The sequence below is a fragment of the Rattus rattus genome, chromosome 9, assembly GCF_011064425.1.
Source record: "Rattus rattus isolate New Zealand chromosome 9, Rrattus_CSIRO_v1, whole genome shotgun sequence".
Taxonomy (NCBI): domain Eukaryota; kingdom Metazoa; phylum Chordata; class Mammalia; order Rodentia; family Muridae; genus Rattus; species Rattus rattus.
The window spans coordinates 1,257,937-1,280,479 of record NC_046162.1 but is presented as its reverse complement, the minus strand read 5'-3'; the positions used below and the strand labels follow the sequence as shown (position 1 = coordinate 1,280,479).

At 48.5% G+C, this 22,543-nt stretch overlaps 1 protein-coding gene across 1 annotated transcript; it reads left to right on the top strand.

The window, feature by feature from the left end:
* The first annotated feature begins 6,411 nt into the window (after positions 1–6,411).
* Positions 6,412–10,456, top strand: LOC116909938 (serine protease 30). The gene is made up of 7 exons (XM_032913712.1): positions 6,412–6,558; positions 6,743–6,842; positions 7,791–7,809; positions 7,916–8,101; positions 8,192–8,463; positions 9,201–9,361; positions 9,531–10,456. The coding sequence occupies exons 2-7, from the start codon at positions 6,791–6,793 to the stop codon at positions 9,783–9,785; spliced, it is 945 nt and encodes a 314-aa protein (XP_032769603.1). The 5' UTR covers positions 6,412–6,558; positions 6,743–6,790; the 3' UTR covers positions 9,786–10,456.
* Positions 10,457–22,543: the final 12,087 nt, after the last annotated feature.

The window sequence follows — 22,543 nt, the reverse complement described above, 5'->3', positions numbered from 1 at the left end:
TCATCTCCTGTCCAGCATGAGGACCCGAGTTAGATCCCTGGGACCTACGCATCGGAAGGAGAGACGGAAATGACACAGAATGTTCTCTGTCCTCTATACACTGTGGTATATGTGTGCTCAGGAACACATGCATACACACACACTACACACACACCACACTCACACACACACACACACACACACACACGCACACACCCCCCACACCACACACACACACACACACACACACACAACAACACACAAACACACCACCAACACACACACACCACACACACCCACACCACACACACACACACACACACACACACACACACACACACACACACACACACCACACACACACACACACACACACACACACACACACACCACACACACACCACACACACACACACACACACACACCACAAACAAACCACACCACACACACACACCACACACAAACCACACTATACACACACACACACACACACACCACACATACACACACACACCACACACACAATATACACACCACACACACACCACACACACACCACACACACACACACAAACACACACACACACACCACACACACCACACAAAATCACACACACACACACACCACACACACACACTATGCACAAAACCACACACACACACACACCACACACACACCACACACACACACACACATACCACATACACACACTCCACACACACACACATATGCATACGTGTACACACAAATACACATACCACACATACACACACATACACACTACACACACACACCACACACACATACACACTACACACACACACACACACACACACACACACACTAAGATAGCTAGTGAAACACCCTCTGAGTGTATTTCACACTCAGTCCACAAAGCTGTTCTTTTGTTAGTTCATCTCCATTAGTCTGGTCAACGTTTGGTCTGAGTATGCTGGCACCAAAAACAAAACAAACAAAACACCCATCCTTTAAAGACCCCCCTGAAACATATCAGTCAGGTGTTAGGTACCAAGGGAGAATTTACCAGAGAATCCATTAGCTCTGCTTGCCCTTCATTGACCTGAAAAAAAAATCCTCATTCCGAGCCAGGTTATGGCAGTGCATGCCTGCCCTTAACCCCTGAACTCAGGCAGGATGTGACGGCTGGGGGACCTGAAGTTCAGGGCCAGCCTTAGCTACACAGCAGCAGGTTCGAGGCTACCCTGGGTTACATGAGTCCCTGTCTCAAAACTTACCAAAAAAAAAAAAGGGGGGGGGACTGATTTTGGAAGTCCCACCGCTCACTAACTTGCCTCTAGATCTGCCGTGAAGACCCTTGTGATGGATGGGCGGTGGTGACAGTTGCCTTGGTTCCCTCTCGTGGAGTTGAAGGCACCGACTTCACCTTGGTTTTCAGAGGTCTGATGGGTCACATCTTTGCCTCCACATTGTGTCTTTCCCCTCCCCAGCCTAAACCTTTGGAACTGTACATGGACGCGTGGATGGATCACTGGAGGAACGTTTTGTCCAAGGCTGTGACACACGGTGAACTTGGCCTGTCGCGTGTTGGAGCCGGCGAGTTTCTTCTACCCCGCCCTGTGCGCAATCCTTCAGCTGTTCTCACCTGTCATCCGGCCCAGAGCAAACCACAGGGCCAGGATGTTTGTGTAGAGCGATGGTATCAACTACAAGGGGTGCTCAGTAGTTTCTAGGGTGAGCTGGCCAACGGTCCAATTGACCGGTGTCTCGAGTAAGAAGAAAAACATCTTTTGACACGGAGCCTCGGCTAGCAGAAAATTACAAGAAGCTACCCTCCCCTCGAAACTCAATAAAAACCTGCCCCTCTCTTTGCTCAAAGCAGCACCCCTGCCCCACCCGACCCAGAGGCTGATGTCCTCTGACTAGATCTCAATCCAGTCAATTCCCTTTCAAGTCATTCACGGCTAAACTGCCTCAGCATCCCTCCTGTGGGATTGACTGTTTATATTTCTATTATTAAGCATTATTTATTCTTATTATTTATATATTATTATTAATTTATTAGTAACTCCCCCTCCTTCTCCTCCTCCTTCTTCTCCTTCCCCTCTCTCTCTCCCTCCCTCTCCTGAACTGGTTTAAACTCAGAAACTGTTGAAGGAAAAAGAACAGAACTTGGGAGTCTGGAGAGCTTCAACCCAGAGCTGTGGGTGGGGCCGCGTGATTTAGTGTTCCTGGGGAGGTAGGGAAGCTGTGAGCTCACACAGGCTGTTGACTGCCTGGAAGGAAGTCTCCACTTGCAAACTTAGTGGGTGCTGGCTTTGTCACAAAGCCGGCCACCCTATCTCACTCCAGTTGCGAAAGGAACACCTGGCCGTTTCTTGTGCTCACTCTACCGTCTCCCTTTAGCTGGGTGACTCAGACGCTGGGCATCTCCACTCTGAAGTCTATTGTTTTGGTTTAAGTCACGCTTTATTTATTGTTCGCACGGGCCTCAGATTCTCTGTGTAGCAAGTGGCGTTAAACTCCGGATCCTCCTGCCGCTTCTTACCAAGAGGCCGAGGTAACAGGCTTGCACCACCCCAACCAGTTTCTGTGGCACAGAAATCAAAGGCAGGTCCTCGTGTATGCTAGACATATGTCTATGGATTGAGCAACGTGCCTAACCCTTCCTTACTCTGGATTTTAGAGAGTTTGTTTTTTTCATTTTCATCTGTAAAATGGATGAGCAGAGTGAAAATATCCGTAGCTTTGTTCTGTTTTTAGAAGAGGGAGAAGGCACGCATGCGCACAGGTGAGGCAGGGTCTCTCTAAATCCAGAGCTGGGCTGGGCACACCGGCGCCCTCACGGCACTCCGGTGGAGATCAGGTCAACCAGTCCTTAGTTTGAGACGATCTCTTCCCACTGGGTAAGCCAGGCTTTCAGGCCTTTCTGCTTCCTGTCTCCATCTCCCACCCCTCAGGGGCACACTGTGATCATAGACATTTGCATGAGACTCCAGCTAAGCTCCTCAATGTTTGCATAGCAAACACTTGCCAATGAGACCCGCTTGTTTCAGCCACACACCCTTCTACCAGGATGCTCTACCTGCCTGGGCTGATTGCAATACGCCAGCTCCACGCCCTGAATTTAGAGTGCGTGGCTGAATTTAGAGTGTCGTGTGTGTGTGTGTGTGTGTGTGTGTGTGTGTGTGTGTGTGTGTCTGAGACCTTAGAGGCCTGCGGAGAGAAGATCCACAGAGGGAAAAGTCAGTTGGTTCAGTACACCTCAGTAGCTGGTGTTGGTTCAAACTTTGGGAAGTCTGACCCCAGGCCGTTGGTTTTAGGCATATTTAAGCACAGCACAACTTGGTGAAAACTTTTCTGGTGATAACTAACTCAATCCCATTTATACAACAAAGTATATACAAATCTCCTTGAAGAATGAAGTAAGTGGAATATAGATCTGACATGGCTACTGTGAGGACTAGGGTTATGTCTTGGGTTTAAATTACCGTGCAGGTGGTGGTGGTGGTGCACGCCGCTAATCCCAGCACTCTGGAGGCAGAGGCAGGTGGACCTCTGAGTTCCAGGCAAGCCTGATCTACAGTGAGTTATAGAACAGCTAGGGCTACACAGAGAAACCTTCTGAGAGAGAGAGAGAGAGAGAGAGAGAGAGAGAGAGAGAGAGAGAGAGAGAGAGAGAGAGAGAGAAGAGGCTTGCCATGAGCACATGGAGAGAAGCGGGAAGGGGAATGGAGAGAGGACAAAAGAGGAACAGGTAAGAGCAAGAGAGCAAGAGAGGACAAGAGAGGAGCAAGAGAGTGAGGAAGGGGGCTGGTGAGATGGCTCAGCGGTTAAGAGCACTGTCTGCTCTTCCAGAGGTCATGAGTTCAATTCCCAGCAACCACATGGTGCCTCACAACCATCTGTAAAGAGATCCGATGCCCTCTTCTGGTGTATCTGAAGACAGCTACAGTGTACTTATATATAATAAATGAATAAATCTTTAAAAAAAAAAAAGAGTGAGGAGGGGCACACAGCCCCTTTTATAGTGTCAGGCACACCTGGCTGTTGCCAGGTAACTGTCGGGTGGAGCTTAGACAGAATGCTAGCAAGTGTCCATTGTCCTGGCCAGTATTTAATAAGGCTTGCTTCAAATTTGGCTCAAAATTTGTGGTAGTGGTCTTATTTTAGTCCAGTGGGATTAATACTACATTGAAACTTTTTTAAGCTAGGTATGGTGACTCATACCTTTAAGTCCAGCACCCAGGAGGCAGAGGCAGGTGGATCTCTGTAAATTGGAGGCCGGCCTGGCCCACAGAGTGAGTTCCAGGACAGCTAGAGCTAGAGTGTGGATTGGGTTTAATGCTTGTATGGTGTTATTTGGGTTCCCAAAATTGTACCAGAATCCGCACGTAAGACCCTGAGGGACCCTGTCCACTGTTGGCTTTGATTGGTAAATAAAGTTGCCAGCGGCCAATGGCTGCGCAGGGAGACAGAGGCAGGAATTTAGGGCAAGGGGACCAACAGAGGAAGGAGGGAGAATCACCAAGATGGGAAAGGAGAAGGTTCAGACTTGAGACTCGCAGAAGAGAGAGCAGTAGAGAGAGCATACCAATCCTGTAAGAGCTGGGAAGAGCAGCCCCGGGGGGGCCCTGATTGGGTCTAGAACAACAAAGATGGAATATTTATTTTAGTAAGTATTACTCAGGAGTATCAGAGGGGAGGTTAGGCACATGGACATTTTGGAGTGATCTAACCATTGAGCTGTTAAAGGCATATTAAATCTGAGAGAGAGAGAGAGAGAGAGAGAGAGAGAGAGAGAGAGAGAGAGAGAGAGAGAGATAGTTCAGGAACTCAGAACTTTGGGATGAATAGCAAGGGTTTGACTTGAAAGGTTAATTGCCAACTGTAACAAGACCCTGTTTCAAAAGACAAAACAAAAACAAAAGAAAACAAACAAACAATCAAAGCAAAAGACCTCTTTGTAAAATCCATAAAGATAGGTTGACTGAGAAAAACACATTTACAATAAGGGTCTAGGGGATGATCCAGGACTAGAAAGGTCTCTAGCCACACGGAGCAAAGGTCACCGAACTGGACAGCATGCCCACTCACAGCTTTCTGGGTGGATAACGGGGTTTGCATTCCTTCCCTGGAAAGACCAACTCTGTGAACTTAAAGCACCAGGCTCCCCTAGTGCTAATTTGTGAGCACAGACCTCCATCTCCTGCCCCCACCCCCTTGCATTGACTTGCTCTGGCATTTTGTCAGTGATGAATGGGGCTAGCACGAGAGACGACGAGAGAAGTCGTTGACTATCATTGCTTGACCAAGGAGTTCATTAGATTGCGACACGTTCATGTGCCTCATTCCCTTGATGGAATTCTTCCACAAGGAGACAGCTTTCTTCACTATTTGGCTGTCCTCAACATAACAAAATTATTTCCCTAGTAAGGTAGAGAGAGAGAGAGAGAGAGAGAGAGAGAGAGAGAGAGAGAGAGAGAGAGAGAGAGAGAGAGAGATTAGGTACATTTTTGTTGTATCATTAGCAACTCATTGTTCCATATTTATTTGCTATGTTTGATCACTTGATGATGTTGTCTACACTGAGGCTCAAAATGAGCCTTTGGACCCCTAGAGGGGAACATTCCTGTCACAGATGGGTGCCTTACTAACACATGCAGCAAAGTGGGACACAGCCCTGTACTTCAAACCCAGGCGTGTCTGGCAGGGGGACATAAGGTCACGGAAAACCCTGTAACAAGGGCGATGAAAATTTTACGCAAAGAATTATCAGCTTGCTCTAAAGTTAAGCAGATACCTGAAAAAGCAAAACGATTTTAAACGCTTAAGAAGCTAACGACAGCTAGGAGAATAGTGAGGGCCAGGAACTCCTGACATTTAGAGCTGTGAAGGGCCCATGGAGCAGAATTCTGAGGTCTGAGAAGCCAGTGGACACGGAGAGGAAGCCATGAGCTTGAGGTTCTAGGCTACCTGTTCCTGCATCAGAGACGAAGCAGGGCCAAGTTTGCCCTAGAAATTCTGAGAAAACTGCAAACAGGAGGCCAGGAGACTCCATAGCCGCTAAGAGTCAGAGGCCAGCACTATAGGAGAGCAGTGTAGCTGTCAGAGGGAAGACTCATTTCAGAAACTTTGATTCAGGAAACAGATAGTAGTCGAACCCCACTGAGGGGGTTCATTGGAGTCCTGGCTTGAGGCCTTGTGTCCTCAGCAAGACTGGAGGTGGACCCGAGTCTGTCTTTTGTCCCTTGCATGGTAGTGGAAATTTGAAGTCGTCATAGTAGCAGAAGGAAATATCTTCCTGAAAAAACAGTGAGTGTTTCTGAGTTGATACTTCCTGGACTGGAGGGCAAACCCTGGCTATTTGTTTCCACAGTGATCAACAAGGACTCCCATTGGCTCCTAGTTCTTAAATAGGGTTGGCCAAGAGAGGCCCATGAGCCACAGTATTGATAAGGGAACCTGGGCTTAGGTGTTCCTCTCTCATCTCTGAGTTTGGTGTGGGGCCAGGGAGGGCAGATTTTCCTTGGTAGAGCCCTGGGTCTCCTAGACAGAGTGGGTAAAGCAACGGGGCCCCCACCTTCCTGAAGAATGGGTGAGACTTCCCTATGTTAACCTCACAGGCGGACTGACAGACAGCTCCTGTCACCTCTGGTTCCTGACCTTCACCAAACGACATCCCTGGAACTGCAGAACAGGAGCCTGACTGGGCGGGTCCTGTCGGGTAATTGGGTTCCAGTTTAATTGCCTCTGAACACTGAAATGCAATCCTCCCCTAGATGCTTCAGGGACTCTGACCCCACTGTGCCGTGGACCAGAGAGGAGCCATGGAGTCCTGGGCAAGGTGCATCTTTCTTCTCTTGCTGCAGATCCTGACAGGTGAGGAGTGTTGAATCTTCATTCCTCCCCAACTCCTTCCCCCCATGATGGCCTCCACACCCTTCCTCCATCTTCCTGCTTCCTTATGACCCTCAGCCACTCTCCCTAGAGAACCAGGAGGAGGCCGAGAGTAGGAGACCAAACCCCTGGTGTCCATCGATTCTCCGAGAAAGACAAGAGGGGAGAGGGGCAAAGAGAAGCCGGTTGTTCTTTCTGAGTGGGGCACCATTCCTGAGTCAGGCCCCATGGGGACAATAACTCTGTGAATGAAATGTCCCCCGCCAGGCTCCTTCTCTTGTTTTTGTTTTTAAATTCTATGAGAATTTCATGTGCATAGAATCTATTTTGATCCTATCCATTGCCTGCCCCCTCTCTCCACCTCCCCTGGGACTGCCCAACACGTAACTCTCCCAACATCATCGTCATCTCCCCTTTCTCTCCCTCTTCTCCTTTTACTGCAACCCAGAGTCCAGCCACTGCTGTTCACCCGCACATGGGTGTGGACCACCCAGTGGAGTGTGGGCAACCCATCGGTGGTCACACCCCAAAGAAAAATTACCCTCAGTTACCCACCAGCCATCAGCTGCAATAACTCCTCTGCTAGGCTGGGTCTGAGGAGTCACTGCCCATCCGCCGTGGAGCGAGCATTGACTCCCTGACCTTGCACAGGTCTTATGCCGGCTTCTACAGCAGCTATGAGTGGTTACATGGATGCACCCACCACGTCATATCTGGAAGACAGCGTTTCGCAGCACACCTCCCCATCCTCCGGCGTCCATTCTCTCTGCCCCCTCTTCTGTGATGCTCTGGAGCTTGGGAGGGTGTTGACGTAGATACAGGTTGTCCCATTTAGGGCTGAGCATCCGGTTGCTTGCTCTTAGTGTTTTGGCCAGTTGTGAGTGTCTGCATTAACCAGAGCCCATTGAGAAACCTTCTCTTGTATTTCAGGAGGACATGGAGATATATTGCATTCAGGTAACGGACAGCCCAGAGATTCCCAGGGAAAAGTCCAGGGCAGGGGATGAGAGGAGTGGATGGAGACGGTGGGACCCAAGAGGGACTGACTTTCTGAGAAGGTCCCTCTGCAGTGTGGGGTCACTCCACTCCACAGGTGCTGGGAAGATTGTGGGTGGCCAAGATGCCCCGGAAGGACGATGGCCTTGGCAAGTCAGCCTGAGGACAGCGAAAGAGGGCCACATATGCGGGGGCTCCCTCATCCACGAGGTGTGGGTGCTCACGGCTGCCCACTGCTTCCGCAGGTTAGTGAGGTAGGGTGGAGAGAGGCTGCGTTCTCCTGACCCTGTCACTCTGCAGCGGCTGCCTCCATGGCTGGGCCTGTCTCTTCCTAGGCCTCTGAACTCCAGTTTCTACCACGTGAAGGTTGGAGGACTGACACTTTCTCTTACGGAACCCCACTCAACCTTAGTGGCCGTGAGGGACATCTTTGTGTATCCCACCTACCTCTGGGAAGATGCGTCTAGCGGAGACATTGCTCTGCTGCGGCTGGACACTCCTCTGCAGCCCTCTCAGTTCTCTCCTGTCTGCCTCCCACAAGCCCAGGCTCCTCTCACCCCTGGGACTGTCTGCTGGGTAACAGGCTGGGGGGCTACCCACGAAAGAGGTAAGGGAATATGTCCATACCCAGTCCCTACTCCTGCCCAGGGCAAGACCTGTCTGGGAGACATGCTGCCAAGGGGCCCACTCATGGTAGATTTGGGGAGCCCAGCCAGTGTCCAGGTTTCTGCCTACTGCAGAAACGGGTAAGCTGAGGCTCCGCAACCATGAGATTATGGGAGCTTACAGGGGCAGACAGGACTCGAACCCTGTTCCCTGACTCTGTTTTCTGGTTTGAGGACATGGGAGGGACTAGAGAACAGAAAGATAGAAGGAGGCTGTCTTAGTCAATCTAGTTCTGCATGAACATCATGACCAAGAAGCAAGTTGGAGAGGAAAGGGTTTATTCAGCTTACACTTCCACATTGCTGTTCATCACCAGAGGAAGTCAGGACTGGAACTCAAGCAGGTCAGAGAGCAGGAGCTGATGCAGAGGCCATGGAGGGATGACACTTACTGGCTTGCTTCCCCTGGCTTGCTCAGCTTGCTCTCTTATAGAACCCAGGACCACCAGCCCAGGGACGGCACCACCCACAATGTGCTGGGTCCTCCCCCCTTGATCACTAGTTGAGAAAATACCTTACAGCTGGGTCTCATGGAGGCATTTCCTCAAGGGAGGCTCCTTTCTCTGTGATAACTCCAGCTTGTGTCAAGTTGACACACAAAACCATACAGTACAGAGACCCAGGTTGTCTGCATGATGGGCCTCAGGCTGTACTCAGACCAGGCTTTTCTCTGGTGCAGAGCTGGCGAGTGTCCTCCAGGAGTTAGCTGTGCCTCTCTTGGACTCAGAGGACTGTGAAAGGATGTACCACATCGGGGAGACCAGCCTGTCAGGGAAGAGAGTCATCCAGTCAGACATGCTCTGTGCTGGCTTTGTAGAAGGCCAGAAAGACTCCTGCCAGGTGACAACAGCCCTCTGGGTCTCCCTGGCACTCCTGTCACGCTGTCTGTATTCATGTCCCATGTCCCAGGGAATCTAGGAACACCGGAGTTCTCTCCTAGGCTCTTTGGCCTGGCCAGAGGGTGTTTTTAAATGTTTTTCTTGACCGGGCCCTCTTCCTTCTCTTTCAGGGTGACTCTGGGGGCCCACTTGTCTGTGCCATCAATAGTTCTTGGATCCAGGTTGGGATCACCAGCTGGGGTATTGGCTGTGCTCGGCCAAACAAGCCTGGTGTCTATACTCGGGTGCCGGACTACGTAGACTGGATTCAGAGAACCCTGGCGGAGAACCACTCTGATGCCTACGGATGCCGCTCCAGAGCCTCTGGGGCATATCCAATACTGCTGCTGGTGTTGCTGGCGTTTGCCTTGCCAGAGTCCCTGTGAATCGTGAGCTCTAGAGTTCTGGATCCTCTTCTGCTGGGCTTGGAGACTCAGGAGCTCAAAATAGACACTGAGCAAATGAACCTGGAATGGAGGTCTTGCAGGTGACAGCCTGGGAGGTTTGGAGGCCGCAGTGACTCACGGAGCTTAAGGACATAGTAATTCGGAACACAGGGACACATCCTATCAAAGTCAAGCAGCCACCTACATGTCACTTAACACAGGCCTGGTACGTGTCAGCTCTACTTGGACCAACTCTTTTTTTTGGTCACACAACAGTGCTGCAGTTGGGAAGTAGAGATACTCAGAGAGGGCATGCGAGCTTCCTAAGGTCACACAGCTAGCTGCTAGGGTAGAATCTCCATTAAACAGGCATGGATGGTCTATGCTCTAGCCTAGAGGGAAGCCTCACTGTATGGCCCATGCTGGCCTCAGCCTCCCAAATGTATCTTTTAAAGACACGCATCACCACACTTGGCTTCTGTTCTTCACTCATAACGCACCATTGTTCTGGGAGAAAAGAATTCCTTTGACATGGAACCGGAAAGGTGGCCTAGCAGTTCAGAGACTTCCAGAGCACCAGCGCTTACAGCGGCACGAGGTCCTCTGAGGTCATACACACATGATTCGCAAACACTCGCACAATTAAAAATAAACTAATTTTTATAAAGATTTGTTTATTGTATCCCGGTGGGTGTTTGTGCAGTGCTCATGCATATCTCTTGAACCTAGAGTTACAGACTAGCATTAATAGATGGTTATGAGCTGCCACATAGGTGCTGGGAATTGAACTGGGTCTTGTGCAAGAGCAGCCAGTGCTCTTAACCAATGAGCTATCTCTGCAGCCCCCAGAATATGATACATATTTTAAAGAAATCCTTTGACAGAGTAACTTTACACCTGTTCAGTCTGACCCTGGGACTTCCTTTCTTTCACATTTTTTTTTAAGCAATTCAGTTGCATTGTATTTTGCAGAAGTAACCATGTGTAGCATACATCTAATTGGTAAACTGTCATGTGCTGCTTGAGCTCTCTGAGTAGCTCGCTCTGGCAATAGGGTTGCCCCCATCCACTTAAGACCCAAGCATGCTTGCCCCCAAGTGTCCTTCATGGTCCCTTGTCTAGTAATGGGCTGGCTCCTGTTGCTCTAGGACAGGGAGATACCACAGCAGACAGGGCAGGAGTAAAAACCTGGTGTCCTTCAGATTTGCTAGAAAGTGGAGCATTGTCAACAGAAGCTCCTCGCGCTTATTCCATGCTATAAAAGCACCCGCCGTGGAAAAGAGAAGCGGAAGTTTGACCACAGAGGGACAGTTCATTTGGGAATCCAGCTGATTTTTTTTAAAGATTTATTTATTTATTTTATGTATCTCTTCAATCCCCTTTTTAAAAAAGGATTTCTTTATTTTTCTTTCTATTCTTTGATTTGCTATATACTTAACGATCTCACTCATTTAAAATTGCAAGCATCGCTGCCATAAATTATTCTCCAAATTGTAAAGGACACTATGGTAGATTTAAACATAGCTCCTCGTGGGACTGGAGAGATGGCTCAGAGGTTAAGAGCACTGACTGCTCTTCCAGAGGTCCTGAGTTCAAATCCCAGCAACCACATGGTGGCTCAGGACCATCTGTACTGAGATCTGATGCCCTCTTCTGGTATTCAGGTGTGCATGCAGGTAAAGCAATCATATGTTTAAAAAAAATATATATATATCTCTTCATGGGCTGGAGAGATGGCTCAATGGCTCCTTTTGGACTGACTGTTCCTCCACAGGGTCAGGGTTCAATTCCCAGTACCCGCCAGCACCCACACTGTAGTTTACAATGGTCTGTAGGTATGGTTTCAGAGGACCTGGCATCCTCTTCCGGCCTTCATGGGCACTGCATGTATGTAGTGCACTTACATGCATGCAGGCAATACATCATAGTCTTAAAATAACAATAACGTCTTGGAAATATTTTTCAAAGGCCGAGGCAGTTTGCCCATTTCTTCAGTGCCTTCACAGTAGGAATTGCTGTGGTCCTTCTTCTGGATGGTTATTAGCAAAATTCCCATTTTTTTTCCTTGAAAGTGTCTCAAAAGCTTGATAATCATCCTGACTCAGTCAGTCCCAGCATGTGGTTACCATGGCCACTTAAAGGCCATATGGTCCTCATTTTGCTAGCTTTGACCCACAAAACATCTACTGCACACTCCTAACCTAGACTGGAGGTGCTGTGTAACAGCTGTGGGTGCCATTACCTACTTGGTTGGTGAGCGCCCTCTACCTGGATTTTATCAGATGCACAAGAGGGCGCCTGAGAAGGTGAGAGAGACCTTTGCAAATTTCAGCCTTTCTTGGGAACTTAGAGAAGCTCCCACTGTGTGAGATGAGGTGACTGGGCTGCAGGGGCTGCGGAAGAGACAACTACCCTCTTTGAGAAAACCATCCAAACCTCTCAGAGTCAGCGCTATTTCCTGAAACTCTGCTCACTCCTGGTGGCTGTCTGGAGTGCTCCCTAGAGAGGACTGTGAGGCCAGAGAAGCCTGGCAAAGCCAAGGGGCAGAATGGGAGTGGCTTAGTTGGTAAGGTCCTTGCTGCACTAGCATGGGCACCCGAGCTTGGATCCTAGCGGCCATGTGAAGATACCAGGTGCAGCAGGGAGCACCAGCCTCTGAGGGCTGAGGAGGAGGAGCTGAGACGCTCTGGGGCTTTCTGAACAGCCAGCCGAGCTCCGAGCCAGAGAGGGACCCTGTATCAAAATATAAGACGGCTAGCAAACGAGGTAAACACTCAAGGTTGGCTTCTGGCCTACACACACACACACACACACACACATATGCACACATACACACACACACTCATGTACATATACACACACACACACATATGCACATACACATACTCATGTACATACACACACATACATACACACACATACACACATATACATACTCATGTACATACACACATGCACACACATACATACACACATATACACATACACATACTCATGTACATACACACACATACATACACACATACATACACACATACATACACACACATATACATGCACACATACATACACACATACATACACACACGTATACATGCACACATACATACACGCACATACATACACATACTCATGTACATACACACACATATATACACACATACACACATACACATACTCATGTACATACACACACACATACACACACACACATACATACACACATACATACACACACATATACATACACACATACATACACATATACATGCACACATACATACACACATACATACACACATACACATACTCATGTACACACACATACATACACACATACATACACATACATACACACATATACATGCACACATATACACATATACACATACATATACACACATACACACATACATACACACACATACATACACACACTTATATACACACATACATACACACACATATACATACACATATACATACACAAACATACATACACTCAGGTACATACACACAGACACACACATGCATGCATACACAGACACACATACACATGCACACATGTAGGTTGATGTCTATATACAGGTGGCAAACCAATGTGTTAGGCAAGAATCTACTAAAAATTTAAGTTTATCAGCCTAAATGCTAAGATTTGAGTTTTATTTTCTGAGTGAGAAAGAGCCAGCGCCATGTTGAGTCACGTGATGTCACAAGCATGTGTGTGTGTGTGTGTGTGTGTGTGTGTGTGTGGTGCTGAAACACAAAGACAGTTTGCTTGGAGGCTCTAGGTCCCCTGCTGTGAAAAGTGAAGGCTGCCCTGGACACAGAGATTAGAAGCTGCCTGCTTCCTTAACAAAGGCTGTTTGGAAAATGATTTAATTTAGGTTTGGTTTATTTGTTTTATTTTTTTAAAGATTTATTTATTTATTATATAGAAGTACACTGAAGCTGTCTTGAAACACACCAGAAGAGGGCATCAGATCTCATTACAGATGGTTGTGAGCCACCATGTGGTTGCTGGGAATTAAACTCAGGACCTCTGGAAGAGCAGTCAGTGCTCTTAACCACTGAGCCATCTCTCCAGCCTGCTTTATTTGTTTTAAAGTTGGTATAAAGATATAATACTTTATTAAGTCTTTTCAGGATACCCATATTCTTTAACATGGGCTCCCGGGGAGATTTGAGTTGAAATCCTGGTTAGACAAGCTGCCTGTCAGTCACTGACTCCAAGTAGAGAGTGGTGATATTTGCCAATTATAAAAGTTGTTATAAAAGAGAAGTCTGAACACCAGGGAGAGTGAAACAGACATAGATTATAGAAGTTATTAATAAATAAAAGTCTGATGCTCCAGGTAGAGAGCTTAACAGACAGATGTATTTTGGGCTAAAACCTTAGTTTGACAAGTTGCTCACTTCCTATTGTTATTAATAAAAGTGTGATTAAATTGTTTTATGAATCACCCGCTAATGTCATATGGCTCATTGATGCTGGCTAGCGAGTGTTTGTGGTTAGTTTTGATATTTACCACAGCAGGAGGCCCATATTCTCTTAATGTGGGCTCCACTGAAATTTTGAGTTGATTTCCTGACATGACAAATTAAAAAGGCCTAACAGGCCTGAGCAAATTTGTTTAGTTTACTTCAGTTTCCTAAATTGTTTTAATTTCCATAATGGGTGTGATTCTGAGTCCTGTGGTTATATTCTTTCTCTGGGAGAGAGTGCAAGATACAAACTTTTCCGGTTACAACCTAAAGCACATGCTATTTTGGGAGAAAGATTTTGTCTTTGTGTTTTTAAAAGGCGTGATCAGGCTCTGGACACCTTCCAGAGTTATACTGATTGGATTTGATAAGGGTGGACCTCAACTAGACTCAAGAGAATCAAACAAAAAGATATCTTGATGGTACTAAAGTTTTGTTTTGAGATTTATATATGGCGGAATGTCCATCCTGGTGAGGCTCACTCTCAGAATGCTGAACTGGGCTGCTTGGATTCCTGATCTCAGGGACTTTCAGCCAGGTCCAGTCCAGACAGACATCAGACTACACCAACTCCCCCATTTTCCTTACCCCCCCTAACCCCAAGGATATTTCAACGCCCACGTACAGCATGAAGAAGTTATTTAAGAGTCGTCGCCCAATTCCCTAAACTTTGGGAGGCTTAAAGTGGTTATTCTAAGGTTGTCTTTCTAGAGAATTTAGAAATGGTCATGATTTAACAGGGAGGAATTAGCTAGAATTGACTATACAGCCATAATCTCATTTGGTAAAAATCCTTGTATTTGTTACTAAGCCAGAGTTATGATCTTTCACATTGGTACAGAATTTATTTGATACAAGTTTAGATTTTCTTTGATATGTATTTTTTCTTAAAAATCATTTATTTATTTTATTTATATGAATACACTGTAGCTGTCTTCAGACACACCAGAAGATGGTTGTGAGCCTCCATGTGGTTGCTGGGATTTGAACTCAGGTCCTCTGGAAGAGCAGTCAGTGCTCTTGACCACTGAGCCATCTCTCCAGCCCCTGATATGTATTTCTTATTGATTTAAAATTAAAATTATTATTGTTACTCTCATATATAGGCATTTTGCCTATACCACACATTTAAGTATACAAGGCTTATACCCAGCCCTTTACTGCTATTAGAAAACTAATCTGAGATGATTAAACATGTGAGTTAAGGGCCAGATAGCAAAGTTTATTGCTATCATGGGCCTAAGTTTATTGTTAGAGTGCTTTCGAGATAATTTATTAAGATAGTTAACGGACAACAGTCCAGATTACTTACAGTTAGAGGGTTTTCAAAAATGTCAGAAATCCGCAAAACGTGACATTTAATGCTATTTACTCACTTGCTGAGACACAGCTCATGCCGACAGCTCCCCGTTTGTGGACTCAAGAAAGCAGCTGAGCATCTCTAGGTCCAGGTGAGGTCCACTGTGGTTCGGTGGCCACTGGGGAGAAATTGCCTTTTTCTTCTACAGATCTGCACTGTCCTAGAGAGGACACGGTTACAGGTTAGGACAGCTTGGTTCTGCAGAGACAGAATGAGCTAATCCTTATTCCCGTTTACTAAGGTCTGTGAGATTCCTGGTCAGAAGGCTGAAGACTGGGGGTCTTCTATGTTTCCAATAGGGGACTGTGCCGGCAGACAGCTGTCTCTTCAACCTGCCTCAGTTCCGGAAGCCGTGTTAGGCTTCCTATATTTTCTGATAATATTGGTCACTCTCAGATTTTTAATAGGGTTGGAGACTGATTATAGTCTCATAGCCTACCCAGGCTGTTTAACTTTGAGAATACATATTTAATTAGATCGTTATCAGGTAGTACACAAGCTAGCCAAGGCACAACATGGATTTTAAGACTTTCTTAAGCTGGAATGGATAACTAAATGTTCTGTTTAACTGATAAAATGTTGGACTGGGTGTTAGATACATTTTATACTTTATAAATTACAGAATGGTAATAGTTTTACTAGACAAATAATTGGGAAAAAATGTTTTTTTTTAATTAGACAGAAAGGGTGAAGTATGGGTTGATATCCATATGCAGGCGAGGGCTGGCACAAGTTAGGTCAAGGCCATGATTAGACAGTAAAAATGTAAGGCGGGGACAAAGTTTTAGTAAGGGGAGAGAGAAGGGAAAGTGAGAAAATCAAGACGGAGATGGAGAAGGATGACCCAGATCAGGGTGGTCTTAAATGGTCCTAGGTAGTTATGTGTATTTCTTTTCTTTCTTTTTTTTTTGGAACTGGGGACCGAACCCAGGGCCTTGCACTTGCTAGGCAAGCGCTCTACCACTGAGCTAAATCCCCCACCCCATGTGTATTTCTTAAGGGATGGATTTCTATAGGTCAATTTATCTTATCTAGGTGGGCAGTTTACATCCTTATCACTTGGTTGTGAGTTTATTGTGTGGATGTATTGTGGATTGAGAATTTATCATATAAATCTGATTGATAAATTACAGCTTATCGAGTCCTGATTTCACTGGGTGGTTGGGAGATTTTACCTTAACTACCAGGGGGCGGTTGCGGGAGTGTGGGCAGAGTCCGTGGCTGGGAGCCATGATAGGCCGCCCCATGCTGGACTTCTAGAGCCCTGATTTTACCAGGCAGCTGGAACCAGAGAGCTGCCAGGAGAGATACTAACCCGAGATAAATTATGGTTAGTTCCATATGGCCCTCCAGTGCTAGAACTAACACTAGAGACCAGTGTGGCAAGATGCCACGCTGGAGCGGCTTGTGGACCGCCTGGGTCCATGAGTACTTGGGGTCAGCACGGAGCCACCGAGACAAAGACACCCCGCAGTGCCATGTGTCCCAACAGTGCCGTTGCTAGTGTGGGATTAAAGCTTTAGGTATTTTTAAAAAATATTTACTGCAACACATACATACATATATACATACATACATACATACACACACATGCACGCACACACACACACACACACACACACACACACACACACACACACACACACACACACACACACACACACACACACACGCACATCACACCCAAATCTATTGCTGACTGCCCAGGGCAGAGAGAGAGGACCTGTGGACAAGAGACCTGTCAGCCCTGGACCCTCTGCCCTTTCAGAGGAGAGGCACCCTTGACCCTCTTTGTTATGTCTGGGAAGAAATGTCGATCATTCTGGGTGCTGTGGAATCCTTTGCTCTGTTCCCATGGTCCCCGCTCCTTACATAATTCTTCTCTGTGCCTCCCCCCCTCCTGCATTCTGCTCTACCCCATTTGTTCTTTCAGAATCCAGAACTGGAGTCTGCTGAAATAATTTGCCTTTCAGAGCCCACCTTGTCTCTCATTTTCTCTTGATGTCCAAGGTCAAGTATTTTGCTAATACATTGTCTCCTCATGCCTCAGGGTAACTACTTCTCCGAAGTCAGCAGAGGACAGTGGAGTGGAGCAAACAAAAAAAGCCCCAGTTTGGGCTGGAGAGATGGCTCAGAGGTTAAGAGCACTGACTGCTCTTCCAGAGGTCCTGAGTTCAATTCCCAGCAACCACATGGTGGCTCACAACCATCTGTAATGGGATGCTCTCTTCTGAAGAGAACTACAGTGTAATAACATATAAATAAAATAAATAAATAAATAAAAAAGTCCCAGTTTTTCCATCCAGTTTTGTTTCACGATTTGTTTTCTAAGTAGGATCTGATGTTGCCTGGCCTGGACCTGGCTTACTGTGTAGCTGCTGATGACTGATTCCAGAGCACGCCACTTTCACCTCCAGAGTGCTGAGGTCACACGGACGTGCCACTAAACCTGGTTTCAATTCTGCATTCCTGCTTAGCCCATGACAATCGGCAAACTGTCCTGCAGGAGTCAACCCCTGGGAGGTCTCCAAACGAGAGTCCTCCTTAGATAGCAGCCCCTATCCCTTCTTCAGGTGACCTCACAGCCAGGTCTAAGAGACGCCCCACACACACCGATTCAGGCTAAGTGTGTGTCTCTCCATGCATCTGTGGGAGCTTGTGTACCTCCATGTGTAGACCAACCTTTGTCTCCCAGGGGTAGATTCCCCCCTCCTCAAAGGACTCCTCCACCCCACCCCACTGCCCCAACAACAGCCTCCAGGAAGGAGCAGAAAGCAACCCAGAAAAACATCACAGTTTTTGCAGCCTGGTTTTGAATTTGTGCAAACATGGGTCCCCTTAGTCATCTCTTAGCCTGGCTTCTCTCCCAGGATGGTAGTGCCAAGGTGGGCATTTCTACTTACGATGCCCTCTCACCTGGCTCCCAGTTTATGGTAGCAGGCAAGGAGGTGCTGGGGTTGGGATGGGGGTAGATGGGAGCCGAGGGAGCAGAGGTTGTGGCACCCTGGTGACTGTACCCATCCTTGTCTACACAGGGGCTTGTCACAGGCACCTCCTCTGGCTGCACTGTCCGTGTGATCTGGGTGGCCTCCCTCAGACACAGATCTGGTGACAAGTTGATTCTTGGACAGGTTTAGCTGAACTTCCCAGTTCCGTGTTACACAAGAGGAGGCAGCTCGCGGCCAACACAGACAACCCACAGATGCTCCCTGCAGAGTCAGGCTGGAACAAGGATAAGGAAGTAGTTACAATTTACTCAAATGTTCAGAAGACCCACAAGATGATTTCGGTCCAAAGGTCAAATTGGGCAATGGTTGGCTGAGATGAGGAACTAAGCCAGGAGCCAACGGGGCTTCCCCAGCGGTAGCCCAGGGCTGAGGGTACGGTAGATCCTCCCGGCACTTGGAATAAGTCGGTGAGCGGTGATCTCAGGGACGCGTGGGCTGTGCCTGTGGCACCGTATGTGGCTGGTTCCAGGCTTGCAAAGCAAAGACCCTCCACGATGTGGATGCTGAGGTCACTGGTGCGATGGTGCAGGAAGCTTCAGAAATGGCCATTCCCTTCAGGATGGTGGGCTGGGCACAGGGTGTGCTAGGAGGGGCGGGATTTGGGTTTCAGTAGCGTACCTCATACCTCGCCACAAAAATTATTTCTGCTGTCTTTACTTTCTCAGCAGTAAAAGAATCAGAATCAATCAACCTCCCCCACAAGGTGTTTAAGACGGTTAAATGAGTAACAGTTGTGTAAGAATTACCACAAGTTGAATGCTGGTCTCCCCGCCCCCTTCATTCAGACATCTCTGTGCTCACTGGTATGCCCACCCTCGTAACTATTTGTACACTCATCGATAGGTTCATTCACTCATCCACTCATCCACGCACTCATCCTAATATCACCTACTCGCCTGTCAACCCATATGTCTATGCTCCCATCTCTTTATCAATCTATCCAGTTATCCACCTTCCCATCTCGTGGTTTGTCCATCCACTTACCTATTCATCCATCTACCCACATACACCTCCACTTACCCACCCACCCACTGATCCCCTCATTCAACAACCACAACCCCCGAATCTGATCATTGCATCCCACCTCGTGCACATCCCCGCTCTCTTCAGCAGGATTCAACCTCCCTGTGCAGGGCCAGGAAGGCAATTCTGCCACCACGGATTTCCTACCCATTGTCTCGACCTCCTCCTTCCTCTGACAGTGCGACTGGCTCAGCAGGGGTTCCTTCACTGGAATACAGATAAACATCACAAAAAGGCCAATGGCAGCATTGGAATAAGGCTTCTATTCAGGGCTTGTGCTCAAGCGTAGGACAGGTAGGTCATGAGATACAGTCTAGGATGCTCTCCCAGGAAGCTTTGAATGTCTGTCAAGTGGCTTGTGCTGTTGTTTGTGGCATAGCTTGAAACTTGGCATTAGAACAGTGCACAGCAGGTCAGGCTGCTCCTGCACACAGTCTGTCTGTCTGTCTGTGCTCCTGTTCACAATCTGTGCTCCTGCTCACAGTCCGTGCTCCTACACACAGTCTGTCTGTGCTCCTGCTCACAGTCTGTCTGTGCTCCTGCTCACAGTCTGTGCTCCTGCTCACAGTCTGTCTGTGCTCCTGCTCACAGTCTGTCCGTGCTCCTGCTCACAGTCTGTCTGTGCTCCTGCTCACAGTCTGTCTGTGCTCCTGCTCACAGTCTGTCTGTGCTCCTGCTCACAGTCTGTGCTCCTGCTCACAGTCTGTCTGTGCTCCTGCTCACAGTCTGTCTGTGCTCCTGCTCACAGTCCGTGCTCCTGCTCACAGTCTGTCTGTGCTCCTGCTCACAGTCTGTCTGTGCTCCTGCTCACAGTCTGTCTGTGCTCCTGCTCACAGTCTGTGCTCCTGCTCACAGTCTGTCTGTGCTCCTGCTCACAGTCTGTCTGTGCTCCTGCTCACAGTCTGTGCTCCTGCAGTCTGTCTGTGCTCCTCCTCACAGTCCATTTGGCTCCTGCTCAGTCTGTCCGTGCTCCCTGCTCCCTGCTCACAGTCCCTGCTCATGCAGTGCTCCTGCTCACAGTCCGCTCCTGCACACAGTCTGTGCTCCTGCTCCACAGTCTGTGCTCCTGCTCACAGTCTGTCTGTGCTCCTGCTCACAGTCTGTCTGTGCTCCTGCTGTCTGTCTGTGCCCTGCACACAGTCTGTCCTGCTCACAGTCCAGCTCCTGCTCCTGTCCAGTGCTCCTGCTCACAGTCTGTCTGTGCTCCTGCTCAGTCTGTCTGTGCTCACAGTCCTGCCTGCTCAGTCTGTCCTCCTGCTCACAGTCTGTCCCTGCTCACAGTCTGTCTGTGCTCCTGCTGTCTCCCTGCTCACAGTCTGTCTGTGCCCTGCTCTGTCTGTGCTCTCCTCACAGCTCCCTGCTCACAGTCTGTCTGTGCTCCCTGCTCACAGTCTGTCTGTGCTCCTGCTCACAGTCTGTCTGTGCTCCTGCTCACAGTCTGTCTGTGCTCCTGCTCACAGTCCGTGCTCCTGCTCACAGTCTCCTGCCCACAGTCTGTGCTCCTGCTCACAGTCTGTCTGTGCTCCTGTGTCTGTGCCCTGCTCACAGTCTGTCTGTCTGTGCTCCTGCTCACAGTCTGTGCCCTGCTCACAGTCTGTCTGTGCTCCTGCTCACAGTCTGTCTGTGCTCCTGCTCACAGTCCCGGCTCCTGCTCTGTGCCTGTCCCTGCTCACAGTCTGTCCGTGCTCCTACTCACAGTCCGTCCGTTCACATGCTGTCTGTCCTTCCTCTCACAGTCAGTCTGTGCTCCTGCTCACAGTCCGTGCGTGCGCCCGCTCTGTCTGTGCTCCTGCTCACAGTCTGTCTGTGCTCCTGCACACAGTCTGTCTGTGCTCCTGCTCACAGTCTGTGCTCTCCTGCTCACAGTCTGTCTCCTGCTCACAGTCTGTGCTCCTGCTCACAGTCTGTCTGTGCTCCTGCTCACAGTCTGTCTGTGCTCCTGCTCACAGTCTGTGCTCCTGCTCACAGTCTGTCTGTGCTCCTGCACACAGTCTGTCTGTGCTCCTGCTCACAGTCTGTCCGTGCTCCTGCTCACCGTCCGTGCTCCTGCTCACAGTCTGTCTGTTCTCCTGCTCAGTCTGCCTGTGCTCCTGCTCACTGTCTGTCTGTCTGTGCTCCTGCTCACTGTCTGCTCCTGCACAGTCTGCCTGTCTTGCTGCGGGTGATCTAACATCTTTACTATTGATTGGCGTTTGACGGCTGACCAGGAAGCCAGGTGGCAGCCATAGTCTGTCTGTGTGCACATTCTGAGCACCTGCTGTCTTTCTGGAAAGTCCCCCTTGCAGGCTTTCCTGGTCCCAGGCTCCTGCAGTCCGTGGCATGAAGTCGGTGTCTGTGCTTATCTGATGCAGAGCCTGTTTGCCTCATTACAGGATGGGAAAGTCTGTGCTCCTGCTCAGTCTGTGCTCCTGCTCACAGTGAGTCCGCTCCTGCTCTGGTCTGTCTGTGCCCTCCCAGCCACAGGGACACAGGTGTGCTCCTGCTCACAGTCTGTTTCTCCTGCTCCAGTCCGCGCCCCCTGATAGTCTGTGCTTGTACTGTGATCCCAGCAGTCAGGAGGCTGAGGCAGGAGGATTGTCTTGTATACAAGCCTGGCCTGCTCTATTAAGGAAGAATCTGATTGAAAACAAAATGGCTGTTAGGTTGACGGCTCAGGCGATGAAGCCCTTGCCTTGCATGCACAAGGATCCAGCCCCAGAAGGCAGGTTTCAAAAAACAACAAAATGAACAAATGAAACCCAGATGTGGTGGCTTTGGCTAAAACTCCCAGCTCTGCAAAGGCAGAGGCAGGAGGAACCTGGCCAGTCTAGCTGAACTGGCAGATTCTGAGCCAACAAGAAAGAGTTCCAAAGAGTAAGACAGTTAGTTCCCAACAACGTCCT